Source organism: Ziziphus jujuba, chromosome 3, assembly GCF_031755915.1.
Source record: "Ziziphus jujuba cultivar Dongzao chromosome 3, ASM3175591v1".
Classification (NCBI taxonomy): Eukaryota; Viridiplantae; Streptophyta; class Magnoliopsida; order Rosales; family Rhamnaceae; genus Ziziphus; species Ziziphus jujuba.
This window is the reverse complement of record NC_083381.1, coordinates 27,934,734-27,949,745: the sequence shown is the minus strand read 5'-3', so window position 1 is coordinate 27,949,745 and position 15,012 is coordinate 27,934,734. Positions and strand designations below refer to the sequence as shown.

The 15,012-nt window shown below is 28.6% G+C and overlaps 1 protein-coding gene across 1 annotated transcript; it reads left to right on the top strand.

Annotated features, from left to right (window-relative positions):
- The first annotated feature begins 8,233 nt into the window (after nucleotides 1-8,233).
- On the top strand, nucleotides 8,234-14,321 carry LOC107423332 (endoplasmic reticulum oxidoreductin-1). The gene is made up of 10 exons (XM_016032876.4): nucleotides 8,234-8,795; nucleotides 9,227-9,358; nucleotides 10,129-10,387; nucleotides 10,852-10,962; nucleotides 11,907-12,025; nucleotides 12,632-12,736; nucleotides 12,824-13,026; nucleotides 13,334-13,457; nucleotides 13,757-13,941; nucleotides 14,046-14,321. The coding sequence occupies exons 1-10, from the start codon at nucleotides 8,610-8,612 to the stop codon at nucleotides 14,062-14,064; spliced, it is 1,443 nt and encodes a 480-aa protein (XP_015888362.3). The 5' UTR covers nucleotides 8,234-8,609; the 3' UTR covers nucleotides 14,065-14,321.
- Nucleotides 14,322-15,012: the final 691 nt, after the last annotated feature.

Here is a 15,012-nt window from a genome sequence, read left to right as displayed (position 1 = left end):
AAGACTATATATTTAATTTGATGGAATAAGTTTATAGAAATTTGTAAAATCAATCAAATAAATTTTTTAATGTTAATGTGGTTGGAGTAAGAATATGTATATATATATATATATATTATATGTAAATATGTTATTAATTTTATTATAAGACAAGTCTTTTATGATTTTTTACGGAAATTTTATTAGTTGAAATGGAACCTAGGTTCTAATCATATTCCAGAAATTTTTTTTGAAATTTCCTTACTTTTCATGAAAATTTCCAAAATTTCTATGAAATTTCCATAAAAATTTTGTAAATATTAATGATTTTTTTAATATTTTTTTATCAAAAATTTTATAAAAAAATTATTGATACTTATTAAGATTTTTTACCAAATTAATATTATTGATAGTTTTTTTACCTTTTAATTTCCTTCCAACAATTAAGAAACTAAAAATAAAAATTCATATTTAACAAATAATATCTAAAATTATACTAAACAAGTCTATCTATTATATTATTAAAGAAAATTAATATCACAAATTATAAGTTTACTTATGCATTATTATTTTTTTACTGTAATAAATTTAATATTTGTATAAATATTATAAAGTAAATAAAAATCAGAATATATACAAAAAGTTGAAAGATATGTAGGAAATATATTCTATGCAAACTTAACTATTAAATAATTATATCGATAACATATTAATAATTACATGCAAAATTATCAAATAGATATATTTTTTAATAATTACTTTTTGTATTTCATATATTAAAATAATAATGAGGAAGATACAAAGAATTTTCAACCACTAGAAGTTCTTTATAGTATTGAAATAACATTTAGTATTTATAATAATTGTTATATATACTTCAATTAATACATAATTTTATTAAATATATAATTTTTTGCATTTTTTTATTAATAATAATATATTTATAACTATTAACATTTACTATAAATTAATTGATAAAGAGAAATATAATAATCATATTTTTGCAAATGTTATAGTCAGTTGGATAATTAATTAATTATATAAGTTAATCATAAAATTTTAATAAAAAAATTCCTTTTTTAAAATAAATTTCCATCAATTTATATAATTTTTTTTTAAATTTTTATCAATATTCAATAATTTTTTATATTTTTATATTTTAAACCTTCGATGTTTTATCAATATTGAATTTTTAAATCTTAAATGGAGTAATAATAATTTTTACTTTTGATTTAATTGGCACAAGAAACGTCCAATAGAAATAGTTATAGTTTTTTTATTACGAAAGAAAAAAAATAGAAATTGTTGTTGTTTTAGGGATAATTTTACAAATTTCCCTTTTCGTTTGAAACTTCTGGAAACTTACCTTTTTATAATATCCATTATGGTTTGAAACTTTTTGCCCTTCATTTTCTTTTTTAGCATACATTTCCCTTTGAATTTTACATACTTGCAATTTCTCCTCTTTTTCAATGAAATATAAAATTGGACTAAAATTGATGGATGGAAATATCAAGACCCATTCAATATCTTTTATAGGAATTCTAGATAAGTCCTCATCCCAAAAGAAATGATATCAGATCGTCTTATGAGAAATTCAACAACATCTCCCTTTAAGGGTTGAATATTTTCCAAAAATGACCTACACAAAAACACATTTCTATATCATACTAACTTATTTCTTCCATCTTAATACAAAATTTTCCACAATAAATAAAACTTAAATAACAAAGTATAAAAATATATATACTAAAAATAATTTAATAAACAAATAATATCTTTAAATATTTACATCCACCCATACAACCTACTTAGTACCATTTTATATTTCTATACTTCTTAAGAACACATCAAATGCATAATGTAGATAGGAGGGTGATAAAATAATAACAATAATAATAATAGTAATATGAATAACAATAATAGTATAACTTACTCGAAGGCTATCACACTTGTCCGAATGCTATCATATTTATCTGAGGGCTATCATATAATAGTAGTAATAATAATAATAATAATAATAATAATAAATGTTAATAACAATAACAATAAAATAATCATAATAAATAATAATAAATACAATAATAATTAGCAATGGTGATAATAATAATTATAAGAAAAGTAATGACAATTAATAATGACAAATAAAAATAACAAAAATAATAATAATAACAACAACGACAATTACGATAATAATTAACAACAATACCAAAAATAAATAATAATAATTATAAAAATAATAACAACAACAACAATAATAATAATAACAACAATAATAATCACAATAATTAATAAAAACTATGACAATAATTGACGATAATATCAATGATAAATAATAGTAATAATAAAAGCAGTGACAATACTAATAATAATAAAAATAATAATAACAATAACAATAGTAATAACGATATTATTAGCAATAATAATGATGAATAGTCATAATAATAATAATAAATAATAACAATAATAATAATAAGTTATTAAAGACAAATAATAATAATCCCAAACAATTAATAATTTTAATAATAATTATAACAAATAAAAGTAAGAATAAAAAATCATAATTATGAATAGATAAGATAAACTAAAGAAAAGTAAAATAAAATTTTAAAATTTATAAATATACTAAAAAATACGCACACTCGTAAAAGAGGTGTATACAATACCATATGATATGCAAATACGTGATTTCATGATATCCGCAGGTACACTGCAATCAATACGATCCAGGATAGTTGCTTATAATGGTCGTCCGACCTTCTGGACTCGTAGGTAGCAGAGTTATAAAGTTAAGCCATTCATGGGCCAAATCGAATTGTTACCTCTGTACGGTGTGGTACATACAAATATAACATAATATATATATATATATATATATATATATATAGGGCTTCTACAATATGGATGGTCCGCATGCAGACACACTTAAAGCCGATTCATTTTGGATGAAAACGTCAGTTATGCTGTATACTGTACACATCAAAGCCGACGTTTTCATTCAAACAGTATCGACTTTGGGTGCGGTTTGCATGCTGACCGTCTACACCGTAGAATTTCTATATATATATATATATATATATGTGAAAAAGATACTTAACGCACCTATGATATACCAGTGGTACCAAATAGTATGCGGTATCCCGAGCAATACCTGACGGGAAGGTTACAGAAAGAAACCTGCAATTGATTACATGTGGTGCCGATTGCTAATAGCTTGCCATGGCTAAAACAATCGTCTTTCAACCGAGAGGGTGGCTGATGCTCATTGCGTACTATATTTGTCATACCTTGCCCCCATAACTCCCACAGAATGGCCATACATATATGCACGTTACTCCGTAATGACAATCATCATGTGATCAAGGGGGGAGACGGTTGGTGTTCACTCTGCATTATACCTGCCTACTCTCTCTCAATACAGCTCAAAAGGATGACCATGAATATAACTTATGCGATGATCCATGACCATAATAAACAATCATCCTACGATTGAGGAAAGGGACAAGTGATACTCACTATGCGAATATACTTGCTAATCCTCAAGTCCATGACACTCACATGATAACCATAAATATTTATACGTTAATCAACAATACAATACAGAACACCAATATTATATGGTGCAGTTAAAAACTATAAAATTTTACAATATTTTAAATACCAAAACTTAATAAAATACAATCGGATTTATATATATATTTACTAAATCCATTAAATTCCATACTTTTTTTAAACCATCAAAGTAAATCCAATAATTTCAATAATTTAATTTTTACCACAATAAACCAAATTTATAAATATTTAAATACACAATAATTTAATACGATTATTTTCCTTAAGTCCTTAAAACTTATTTATGCAAAAATTATACTAAATCATATAAAATTTACATACTACTTAATTTTACACAATATATTTTATTATGCAAAATAATTATAACAGTAAAATCTAACAATAATTTCAAAAGTAAATAATCGCATAAATAATTTTTTCAAAACCATAAAATAAATTTTATATAATAAATATATTTAAATCACATAAAATAGCATAGTAAGATCAACAACAATTCTCTAAATTTTAGGTCATATAATATATATATATATATATATATATTTGAAATTCTATAGAACACAAAATATATGTGTATACTCATCTTTATTTACACAAATATTTATATATAAATTCGTCTATATACAGAACAAAATTCTTCCGACAAATATATACATGCTCATATACATGTTTATAGAAATATATGTATATATACAATGTATATTCATATACACTTAAATATACTTATACAGAATCATATATGTTCACATACATACATAGGTACTCATGTATATAACAATTCTTTTAACATATATATATATATATATATATATATGTATATTAGATTTGGCCATGTGTTTTTTCATGTGCATCAGATTTATTAATGTTCTATATACTTTTTAATTTATATTTAATCTAAAAATATAACAAGAATAACAATATAAAATTTTAATTCTAAAACGGTTTATTAAACAGATATTAAATATATTCATCAAATATATATAATTATATATAGATATATTACAATAGTATTAAATGAGTTTCAAAGAAATACAGATAATAAATAACTATTATAAATTGAACCTCAATAAATTTTTCATCATTAAAATTTAACACAAGTCAAATAATAGTACAGAGAGAGAAGTCATCCTATGGGATCTGAAAATTTTGAATTAGATTAATGTATGATAAAATGTAAAATTTCTATTTTACACTGGATATGCTATGCAATTGGAAAATTATTATAAAAAATATAAAAAAAATAAAAAAAAAGAAAGAAAAAGTGTTAATCACACTCGGACGCCCGCTCATTCACTAGCCATTTACTAAATTTAACACGTGTCTTTTACTTTTGACAACACCAAAGCATATTTTAATTAAAACAAAAGCTATGGAATTTAGTATATATTACGAAACTGCCATTCATTTCTTTTAAAAAATGCAAGCCCAGTTCTAAAATTTTGTAACAAAGCTATGCTAATTTGTTTTATATTTAAAATAAAAAAACTAATAATATTTTATAATTATTCATTTATTTCTAATTAAAATAAAATATATAAATTGTTACTAGATTAACCAAAGTAATATGACTTGATAACAAAACATAAAAAAAAAAGTATTGTAGGAATAAAAAAATATATATATATATATTAATAAAAAAATTAAAATATTCTCACTTAAAAGGGAATAAAATACATAATTGGGATATTTAATTAATTAATGACACAAATTTAATAATTTAATAAATTTTATTGATTATTTTAGTTTTTGAATAGTATTAATTTTGTAATTATATTATATATATTCATTATGGTTTTAGTTAATTAAATAAACAAAAATGACTCAGTTGAAGAAAAATCTGATATAAATTTTTCATTGTATTAAAACATTTATTTTGTTTTAGTTAAAGATATATGAATATATAATTAAATTGGATATATTATATAACACTTAAAAATACATGTGAAAAAAAAAAGTGAAAAAAGCTTTTTACTGAAATTGATCCAATATAAAATGGTAATAAACTATTAATTAATATGTAACCTTTTATGTAAATTGTATCCTGCTTTTGGAAAAGTTGAAAGACACAATTTAGATGAAGATGTGGGAAGTGTTTAAAAAAACAAATAAATAAAACACTCAAAACCAAAGCCAAAACGCAAAGGAGCCAACCATTTTTGACCATTTTAAACAGTAAAAATGACCAAAACACCGTATCATTTCTCCTTTATAATATAGAGTAAGGATATATAAATATAAGCATCTACATGTATATCAAAGGTGTACCTACAGATATTTACGCATATATATATCCACAAAAATTGCATATATATATATATATATATATATATCTAGAAAAATATGCATTTTAAATTTACATGCACATCTTTATACATAATTATGTACATACATATACAATTTAATACAAATACCACATTGAATACAACATATACTTAAAAATAGCAAGTTTCCAAATACATATCCATAATTCACAAAAAATATATCAATAGAAAGCTAAGGAGACGAGGAACACGTTACTAATCTCTATTGTGTTCAACTTGACTAGTGGTGATCAGAAAATGATCGGAAATATTGGCCAAGATTCAACTCATCATATCTCTTAAACGGTAGGAAATTGAGCTGAATGTATCTCAAAGTCAAGCTCAAGAAATTCAAAAATGGTGGAAAGGAGGATTAATCCGATCAGAAGGTGGCTAGATCATCAAAAAACCAGCTTCGGCATCACCATTAATGGACATCCGATCTTGGTGAGTTCGGCAATGATTGACAGTGATTTTTCGGCTGTCGATTGGACTCCTCACTACCTTCATCCTCGTTTGTCTGTGTGGAATGCCCAAATCCAACTAGGCATCGGGGAGGGAGAGAGAGAGGGGGTTGTCTCTCCTTCCCTGGAGAAGGGGAGGAGAGAAGAAAAGAGAAAGAAAAAGAAAAAAGAAAAATAATAATATAATATTTTATTAAGGACACATGGTACTTTCTCATCATAACATGTGGCATCTTTCTAAATGTGACACGTGGCACATCCGCATTACAGACCCGTGGCTTTTCAACTGGAGATCTAAATTAAGTGCCCCGTCAGTCTACAAATTCATATCAACGAGCACTACCACATATTATATGAGTTAATATCAAAATCTACATATATAAAAATTCAACTCCGAACTCACCGATCAGTGCAGATCACATTTTATTTTGACCATAAATTTTTATTTTTAGCTCTGATTTTGGCGTTCTATTAATCTATGAATTTGTATCGACCAGTACTTTGATATGATATCTTGATCAACACAAAATTCCTCTCAGTAAAAAGTCAGTCGTAGGATCCACTTGGTTTAGCCCAATTGACTTTGATCAAACTTGATTAAAATTTCAAATTTCGAGCGTTTTCTCGGATCGGATGTTACATGAAATGAGAAAAAAACTAAAGTAATATAATATATTTTCAATATAATAAAAAAATGATATTTATAGGTGCAAAAGTTTAAATGTTAAGCACGTTGTAATTCAAATATTATCATTGTAAAATGTAATTCTTTAATTTTAGTCCATCAATGTGATGCTGAATTCATCGTTAAAAAAAATGATATGCCGAATTTCATTACTTCGATTTATTATGCTTTTCAACTAAAACTTTTTTTCTACCCAGTTTTATACTTTATACTAAAAAGGGAAGAAAGTGCAAATGTAAAATTTAAAGAGAGGTTTATATGCTAAAACTGAAAATGAAAAATAAGTTAAAAATTTAGTATGAGGGGCATGCCAACTACAAAAGAAATTTCACCCAAAAATAAAAATAAAAGTGTAAATGTGCAAAAGCCTAAAATTTCAAGAAAAGTTTGTGAAATTATCCCTATTTCTTAACATAATCCAAAAGGGCTGCTGAAATTGAGAGCAAATTAAAATTCATATCAAATATTGGTCCCAAAATAGGCATTTTGCACTGTTTTAAGGAGAATTGCATTCTATCTATAGTTAAATTTTTATTATATTTTAATCTTTTACATAAATACTTTCTATTTAATTCATTTTCTTTGCATAATTTTCCTCTTTTATCATAAAATATGTAAATCGAGTCAAAATTTAATAGCACAAATATGAAAAAAAGTTCCAACTAATAAAATTAACAATTCCATTCTTAATTAGAAGAAAATAGAAAACACAATGATAAATCTATAAAGAACTAAAATATAAATGAAGTTTTGTATAACTATTTATTCTTTTCCTTTCGTTAACAAATTGGATATAGCTAAAGTTCCATCCAAAAACAACAAAAAGATTGGGTATATCTAAATGATATAAAAAAAGGTGACTCTTTTTATTTTTTTTTAATTTTTTTATTGTTCCCTAATTCAAGCAACAATGTCTTTATCACTTTTATTTTTGTTATTTTCAAAAAGACATTATCAGTTCATTTGCTAATTGTAAATTAATTATCCCTTAATTTTTCTTTTGGTATTGCCCCAAAACTATTAGAAAATTAATTAATTAATTAATTATCCCTTAATTTTTCTGTTGATATTTGCCCAAAAACTATAAATAATTTTCCATATTAAAAAAATTATATATAAAATAAAATAAAATAAATGGGTGTGATGATTTCATAGGACAATCCTGAGCTCCTATTGGCCAGAACACATCACAAAGCCACAAGATAAAACCCAACTGTCACAAAAACAAAGCAGAAAGCCAAACACCACATATCAATCGCGCAAAACGCGAGACCAAAACACGCGCCAAGCCAGCGAGACCACGTGCCCTGTCTCTCAAATGGCTCGGCGCGTAAACATCAACGACCGCCGTCAGCCGCCGCGTGAAGGTGTCTGGTCGCTGGTCCTCCTTGACCGTTAAGAACCGCGTGTCCATTTACATTTAAAACTCTCCCACCCCTACCAAACTGAATTGAATTTTCGAACCCCCACACACCACCACCCACGTCCAGGCAATGAAAGTCCACGAAAACACTGCGGAAAATGTATAAATGTTTTTGATGCGAGATTTAAGGAGGTGGGTTTGGGTGATAAAGTACAAAAAGAGAAAAAAGGTAGGGACTTTTTTGGGAAATGGAAAATGGGTTTCAGAAGAAGAAGAAGAAGGAAGAGGATGTGAAGGTGAAGGAAAATAGGAAATGGAAGAAGAAGGGATGGGGGAGAGTAGTAGGGGCAGTCGTGGTTGCTTTGCTTGCAATTGGGTTTGTCTTCGTTTTCAATGTCTTTTTCAACGATTCAAAGTCTTGTCGCTGTTCTCAGGTACTCTCTCTCTCTCTTTCTCTCTCTCTCTGATTCTGTCTTTTTGTTTTGGTGGAGGAAGTGGCTTTCTTTGCATGTGGTGTCTGTGGTTTTGATTTTGATCTTGGGGAATTTTAGATTGAGTGCCGAGGATTTTTTTTTTTTTTTTTTTTTTTTTTTTTTTTTTTTGGGGTGGGGTTGGGGTGTGAAATTTTGCCGGTTGGGTATTTTCTGGAAGAATGAAATTATGTTGGAAAATGAGTTGATTTGGGTCTGGTACTGGCATTTTCTTTTTTTAACTGATAATAACATGGAAGAAGAATTAGTCTATTCTGGGTTTAATTATACTGTAGAGAACTAGTTTTGCAAATGAAATTGAATGTAATTTTCAAGAGGATTTTTTTTTTTTTTTGGGGCTCCCTAAAAGAAATGTTGGTTTTTGGTTGGTGCAGGATCAGCAAAAGTACACTGGCATTGTTGAGGATTGCTGTTGTGATTATGAAACGGTAGAGAGTATTAATGAGGAAGTGTTGTATCCTTTGCTTCAAAAGCTAGTGACCACTCCCTTTTTCCGGTACTTTAAGGTCTGACGTGCCCACGTTTAATGTGCTAAGAATTTGTGTTTGTCAAAAAACATTTAACATATTGGAAAACTTTGTTGAATGTATTCTGTTACATGTGATATTGCTTAGACTTTACAAGATATGTCACCCTATCGCTGGTGGAGGCTGGTAACTATTTATTGATTCATGTTAAAGGTTAGTAATTATTGAAATAGAAGTGCAGTGATACCCTAAGAGACAAAACAAATAGTAGGACAAATATATTTAAAAAATGAAGTACGCATGCTGGCAACGGTCAATCAATAGGACCGCATCTTGAGGTGTTATGATTCATCTAGGAAGAAAAAGAGGAAAGAGGGTGCATAGTTCATACATGTAGATGTAGTCTAATAAAAAGAAGTCTTGATCAGCTACCTTGTCCATTGCAATGGCGTCAATCCCTTTTCTGTCCGGTGCAAGGAAAAATTTCAGTTAAGTTATACTATAAGCCATTTGGGTCATGAAGTTGTGATTTGAGTAATAGAGTGTAAGGTTTGCATATCGTATAAAGAAATATAAAAGAACCTCGATACCTGGTTTTGTGTTATTAGACAATAGCAATAAGAGATAAGCACTTGAATAGTTTTTATTTTGTCATTTAATATTACATGCAAGTTGTGGGCCAACCCTGTTATGATAGTATATTCTCATACCATTGATGCCAAGACACTTCAATTTAAAACCTAATTCTCTTTCAATTTAGTGTATGATGACATCTTATAATACTAACCCTGTAACCTCTTGCACTATAGGTCAAGCTGTGGTGTGACTGCCCGTTTTGGCCTGATGATGGAATGTGCCGTTTGCGTGACTGCAGTGTCTGTGAATGCCCAGAAAATGAATTTCCAGAGCCATTTAGAAAACCCTTGCACCGAGGCCTTAAATCTGATAATCCGGTGTGTCAAGAGGGAAAGCCACAATCAACTGTTGACCGCACGCTAGACAGTAGAGCATTTAGAGGTTGGATAGAAACAGATAATCCGTGGACAAATGATGATGAAACTGATAATGGTAAAATCCACTAACTTTGCGCATCTGATGCATGGTCTTCGCTGTAATCCAGTCTAGAATATCTTTTGTGTTAAAAGATGGAGGGCAAATACATGTCTCATTTCATTTTGGATCAGAAACATTAGGTTTTAATAAAACAGATGTAATTACACAAATATTCAAGAGGATAAAATTCCTAAAAGATATAGGTGTTTTAACTGAAAAGAGTAATTTATATTTGATTGAAATACTACAAATTGAAATAAATTTTTCCATTGGTAGTTCATAAGAAAATAAGCTGATTGTTATGCTTGGTTTGTGATTCTTGGAAGGGTAATTGAATCTTGAATGTGAATGCTGGATCATATTTGTTACAATTTTTGTTAAAAATTATATATACGTTCTGTTTCCACAGAATAGCAGGTTTCTACATCAAAAGTTATTGATAGATAGACTATTGATTTTTTTTTTTTTTTTATCTACAGGAGAGATGACATATGTAAACCTTCAATTAAATCCTGAACGTTATACTGGTTATTCTGGTCCTTCAGCAAGAAGGATATGGGATGCTGTTTATTCTGAGAACTGCCCAAAATGTGAGTTGATTATGTATATCTTTGCAAGATTTTGTATGTTATACACCTGCAATGATATTTGAAGTAGTTTCTTTTGAAAATGTCAGTCACTTCTTTTGAAAATGTAATACTAAACCTGATTGAATAGCCAGTGCAACATTTATGTAAATTGAAATTAAGCAGTTCATATAAGGGTGATAAGAAACCTTATTGAGGCTAGGTTGTGCACCTTTGTGTCTGTAATTAACCATCTTATGATCCATAACTGTGTGATGATTTTGATAGGATGGGACTGTGGGGGTGAGGTGTTGGGGGGAGGCAGAGGATCTGTAGCATTACTAAGCCCCTTATACATTTTTATCCAAGCCAAAGTATTAGAAAAATAGGGTTCTAGCTAAATTATGAAGCCAAAGTCATGCTGAATTTAAGATGAATAAAGTCTTTGTTTTTATAATATTTAATGCAAAATACATTGGATTCCCTTGAACCAAAATGTGCAAAAAACAAAATAGCCCTTATAATTATAACAGGATGTGAAATATTGAACCCAATTAACTTGTCATTGTAAAATAATAAAAGTAATAATATAATCTTAATTGGGCACATGTTTTCAATTACTTGTGAAGTGAAAAAGAAAAATAATAAACATATTTAATTTATATTATGCGTGAAAACAATGTCAACAATATTTAGTGTTTTTTTTTTTTTTTTTTTTTTTTTTTTTTTTTTTTTTTGTATCCGTAGATTCCTCTTATTTTTATGTAATTTTTATTTTATTATATTGTAGTTTCCTGTAAAAACTATGACTGGTTAACAATTAAACAATTCAAATAATAATAATTATGAAATTTTAATGCAACAGCTCCTCTTGCATGGACAAAATTTTTCCTTTTTGGTGTCTTAAATATTGTTGTTATCTTTATTTGTTCATATCAATTTGGAATTTGATCTTTCTAATTTGACAGATTCATCCGGAGAGATATGCCAGGAAAAGAAAGTGTTATACAAACTAATATCTGGTCTTCATTCCTCAATTTCCGTCCACATAGCTGCTGATTATCTTCTTGATGAAGCTAATAATCTGGTTGTCCTTCTGCCTCATATCTTATAACTATTTTGCTTGATATATGTTGATAGATACTGGATTTATGTAACTCGGTGTTGTAGCGTTCAAGTAGGATATTTTTAACTGCCTTTTTTATTTTTTTGCCAAGAAATAATAGTCACAGTTTACTCTAACTTGAGTTTAATCTATTGCCACATCATCTGTTGTATACTTTCCTTGAACCATCACAAGAACCTTTATCAAATTTAATCCTTCCAGTTATTTTAGAGCTGATGACCAAAATCTTGTGGACTATTATCTAATTTTAGAGTTTTAGGACTGAAATTTACTGCACACTGGAGAATACTTGGCATTAAAGCCTCTTTTTCCATGCATTGTGCCTATGAATGAAACAATTAATTTTTTTCTGCCTGTGAAGCCTAAACATATTTTATGATGTGAACCGGCATTTTGAGTATAGGATCAAACAGTTGTAATTCTTTTATGAGATTATCCAGCTATGGTTTACATGTATAATTATGTCAGAAGTATAGTTAGTTTGCATGCAGTTTTTCACTCGTTGTCTGTCTATTATGTAAACAGTAGAATTGAGCAGTATTTGACATTTTCTTGATACAATCTCAGTGGGGTCAAAATCTGGAGCTACTGTACAATCGTGTGCTAAAATATCCAGACCGTGTTCAAAACTTGTACTTCACGTTCCTCTTTGTTCTCCGTGCAGTAACAAAAGTGAGTATGAGTGTGCATTTGTTTGGAGAAGCCAAATATAAAACTTATTGATTTTGTTGTTGATAGTTTTCCTAAACTTCTCTCCAGGCAACAGATTACTTGGAGCAGGCTGAGTATGACACTGGTAACAAGGTAGAAGACTCAAAAACACAATTTTTAATGAAGCAGCTGCTTTCTAATCCAAAATTGCAAGCTGCATGTCCTCTTCCATTTGATGAAGCAAAGTTGTGGCAAGGTCAAAGTGGGCCTCAATTGAAGCAGCAGACTCAAAAACAATTCAGAAATATTAGGTTTGTCTCAGGAAATTTCACAAATTACTACCTTATCTTTGGATAAGTGGGACCTGCTTTATGTAGAGAAAACGCAAATCCATGAATGTTTTTAAGTCAGATTCAAAAACGGTTCAGAAATATTGGCTTTGTCTCAGGAAATTTCACAAATCACTACCTTATTTTTGGATAAGTAAGACCTCCTTTATGTAGAGAATACACAAATCAATGAATGGTTTTAAGTCCAGTAATCATTTACAGTTATAATCTGATAGAATCATAAATTCATATTGGTGATGGAACCATTTATTGCATCCACATATTGCAGTGCATTGATGGACTGTGTAGGGTGTGAGAAATGTCGTCTCTGGGGAAAGCTTCAAGTTCTTGGTCTTGGTACTGCATTGAAGATCCTCTTTTCTGTTGATGGTCATAATCATCCAGATCAACCTGTGAGTGTTCTTGCAGCTTTCTTAAAATTTTTCTGAGAGCTTTTCAACTAAACTCCCACTTGCCTTTTCCCTTTCGTTATTTCTTTTTCTTGCTCGTTAAGTGGTCTTTTGAAGGCACATTTTCTTGGCGAATTGAAGCCAAGATGTTGTAACAAGATGACAATCATCATTTATGCTGTCTCCATATTCCTATATTTTTGTTCAATGCACGTTTAACTTTGGTAGTTGATGCCGTTAGGGATTGAATGTGTCTCTTTCTCAGGCTCTCAATTACATATACATTTTTCTGGGTTTTGCAGGTGCAGCTGCAACGAAATGAAGTAATAGCTTTACTAAATCTGCTTAACCGACTCTCAGAATCTGTCAAGTTGGTCCATGAAAAGGGACCTTCAATTGAAAAGATATTGGAAGGAGGAATTGTTGAACCTGCTGCACAAAAAATCACAAAATGGCTAAGGACATGGAAGTCAACCATTGGGCCTAGGTATGTCACTCAATTCAAATCCTGGTTATTGTTTTTATTACATTTCTAGTCTCCTCCAGCGAGAGACACAGTTCTGGAAAGTGTTTGGTGAAATATGTTTGCAGGTTAGGGAAGCACTTCTAGCAATTTTGGAGAAATATAGAGCACAGAATAGACTGAACATTATAAGGTATTGTTGGAGTTTTCAGGGGAAAAATAATTCTTTGAAGTTGTAACGATATACACGAAATTAAATCTATGGGACTTCAAATGTAAAATATAAGATCCAAGTCTTATTGGATCCCAAAATTGTACATTGCCAATTAGAATTGCCAACTTTATTTCTGGCATTGCTGAACTTATGTTCGGTGAGGTTTTGTTATATAATTATCCTTTTATGCCGTTTTGGACTTCAAGAAATTGCTGTGTTTTTGGGCATTGTTTTCAGGTTATGTTTATTATTTGAAAAAAAAAAAAAAAAAAAACATTTTCAAAGATTTCATTTTCTTTGAATATTTTTATTATTTATTATTTTATTTTTTGGAAATACCAAATATAAAGCATATTGAGAAGGCAATGGCCATTGTGGCCTGTTCAAATTGCTTCAGAAAATGGGATCTCAGTACATGAGTTGACATCTATTTTTGTTTCTTCTTATCTTCCCATTTTTCTAGGAGCATTGAATGAACTTGATGATGGAGATCTGAGTTTAATTGCTTTAATTTTCATGTACTTTGCTTTAATGTAAGACAAACTAAATGCAGTGGGCTTGAGACAAATTGTACTAGGTGAGTGTAACGTACAGCCAAAGAAAACCTCAATAAAGTTTTTAGTATAAATAAATTAAAAAAAAATAACAATAAGAAAAAAGAGAGGATTTCAAGGAAAAAAGAAAAAAAAAATTATTTAATCATCCATCTCAAAAGCTTAGAATAACTACGTATATCAAGCTAACAATCAACACTCCTTAAATATAAGCTGGTTCCTAATGATCCTTGCATGTGCACATATGACGTTAAGTTATTGTACACAAAAACACTTGGGGAAAACGAGAAAAAAAAAATGTATGTTTTTTTTTTTTTTTTTTTTAAA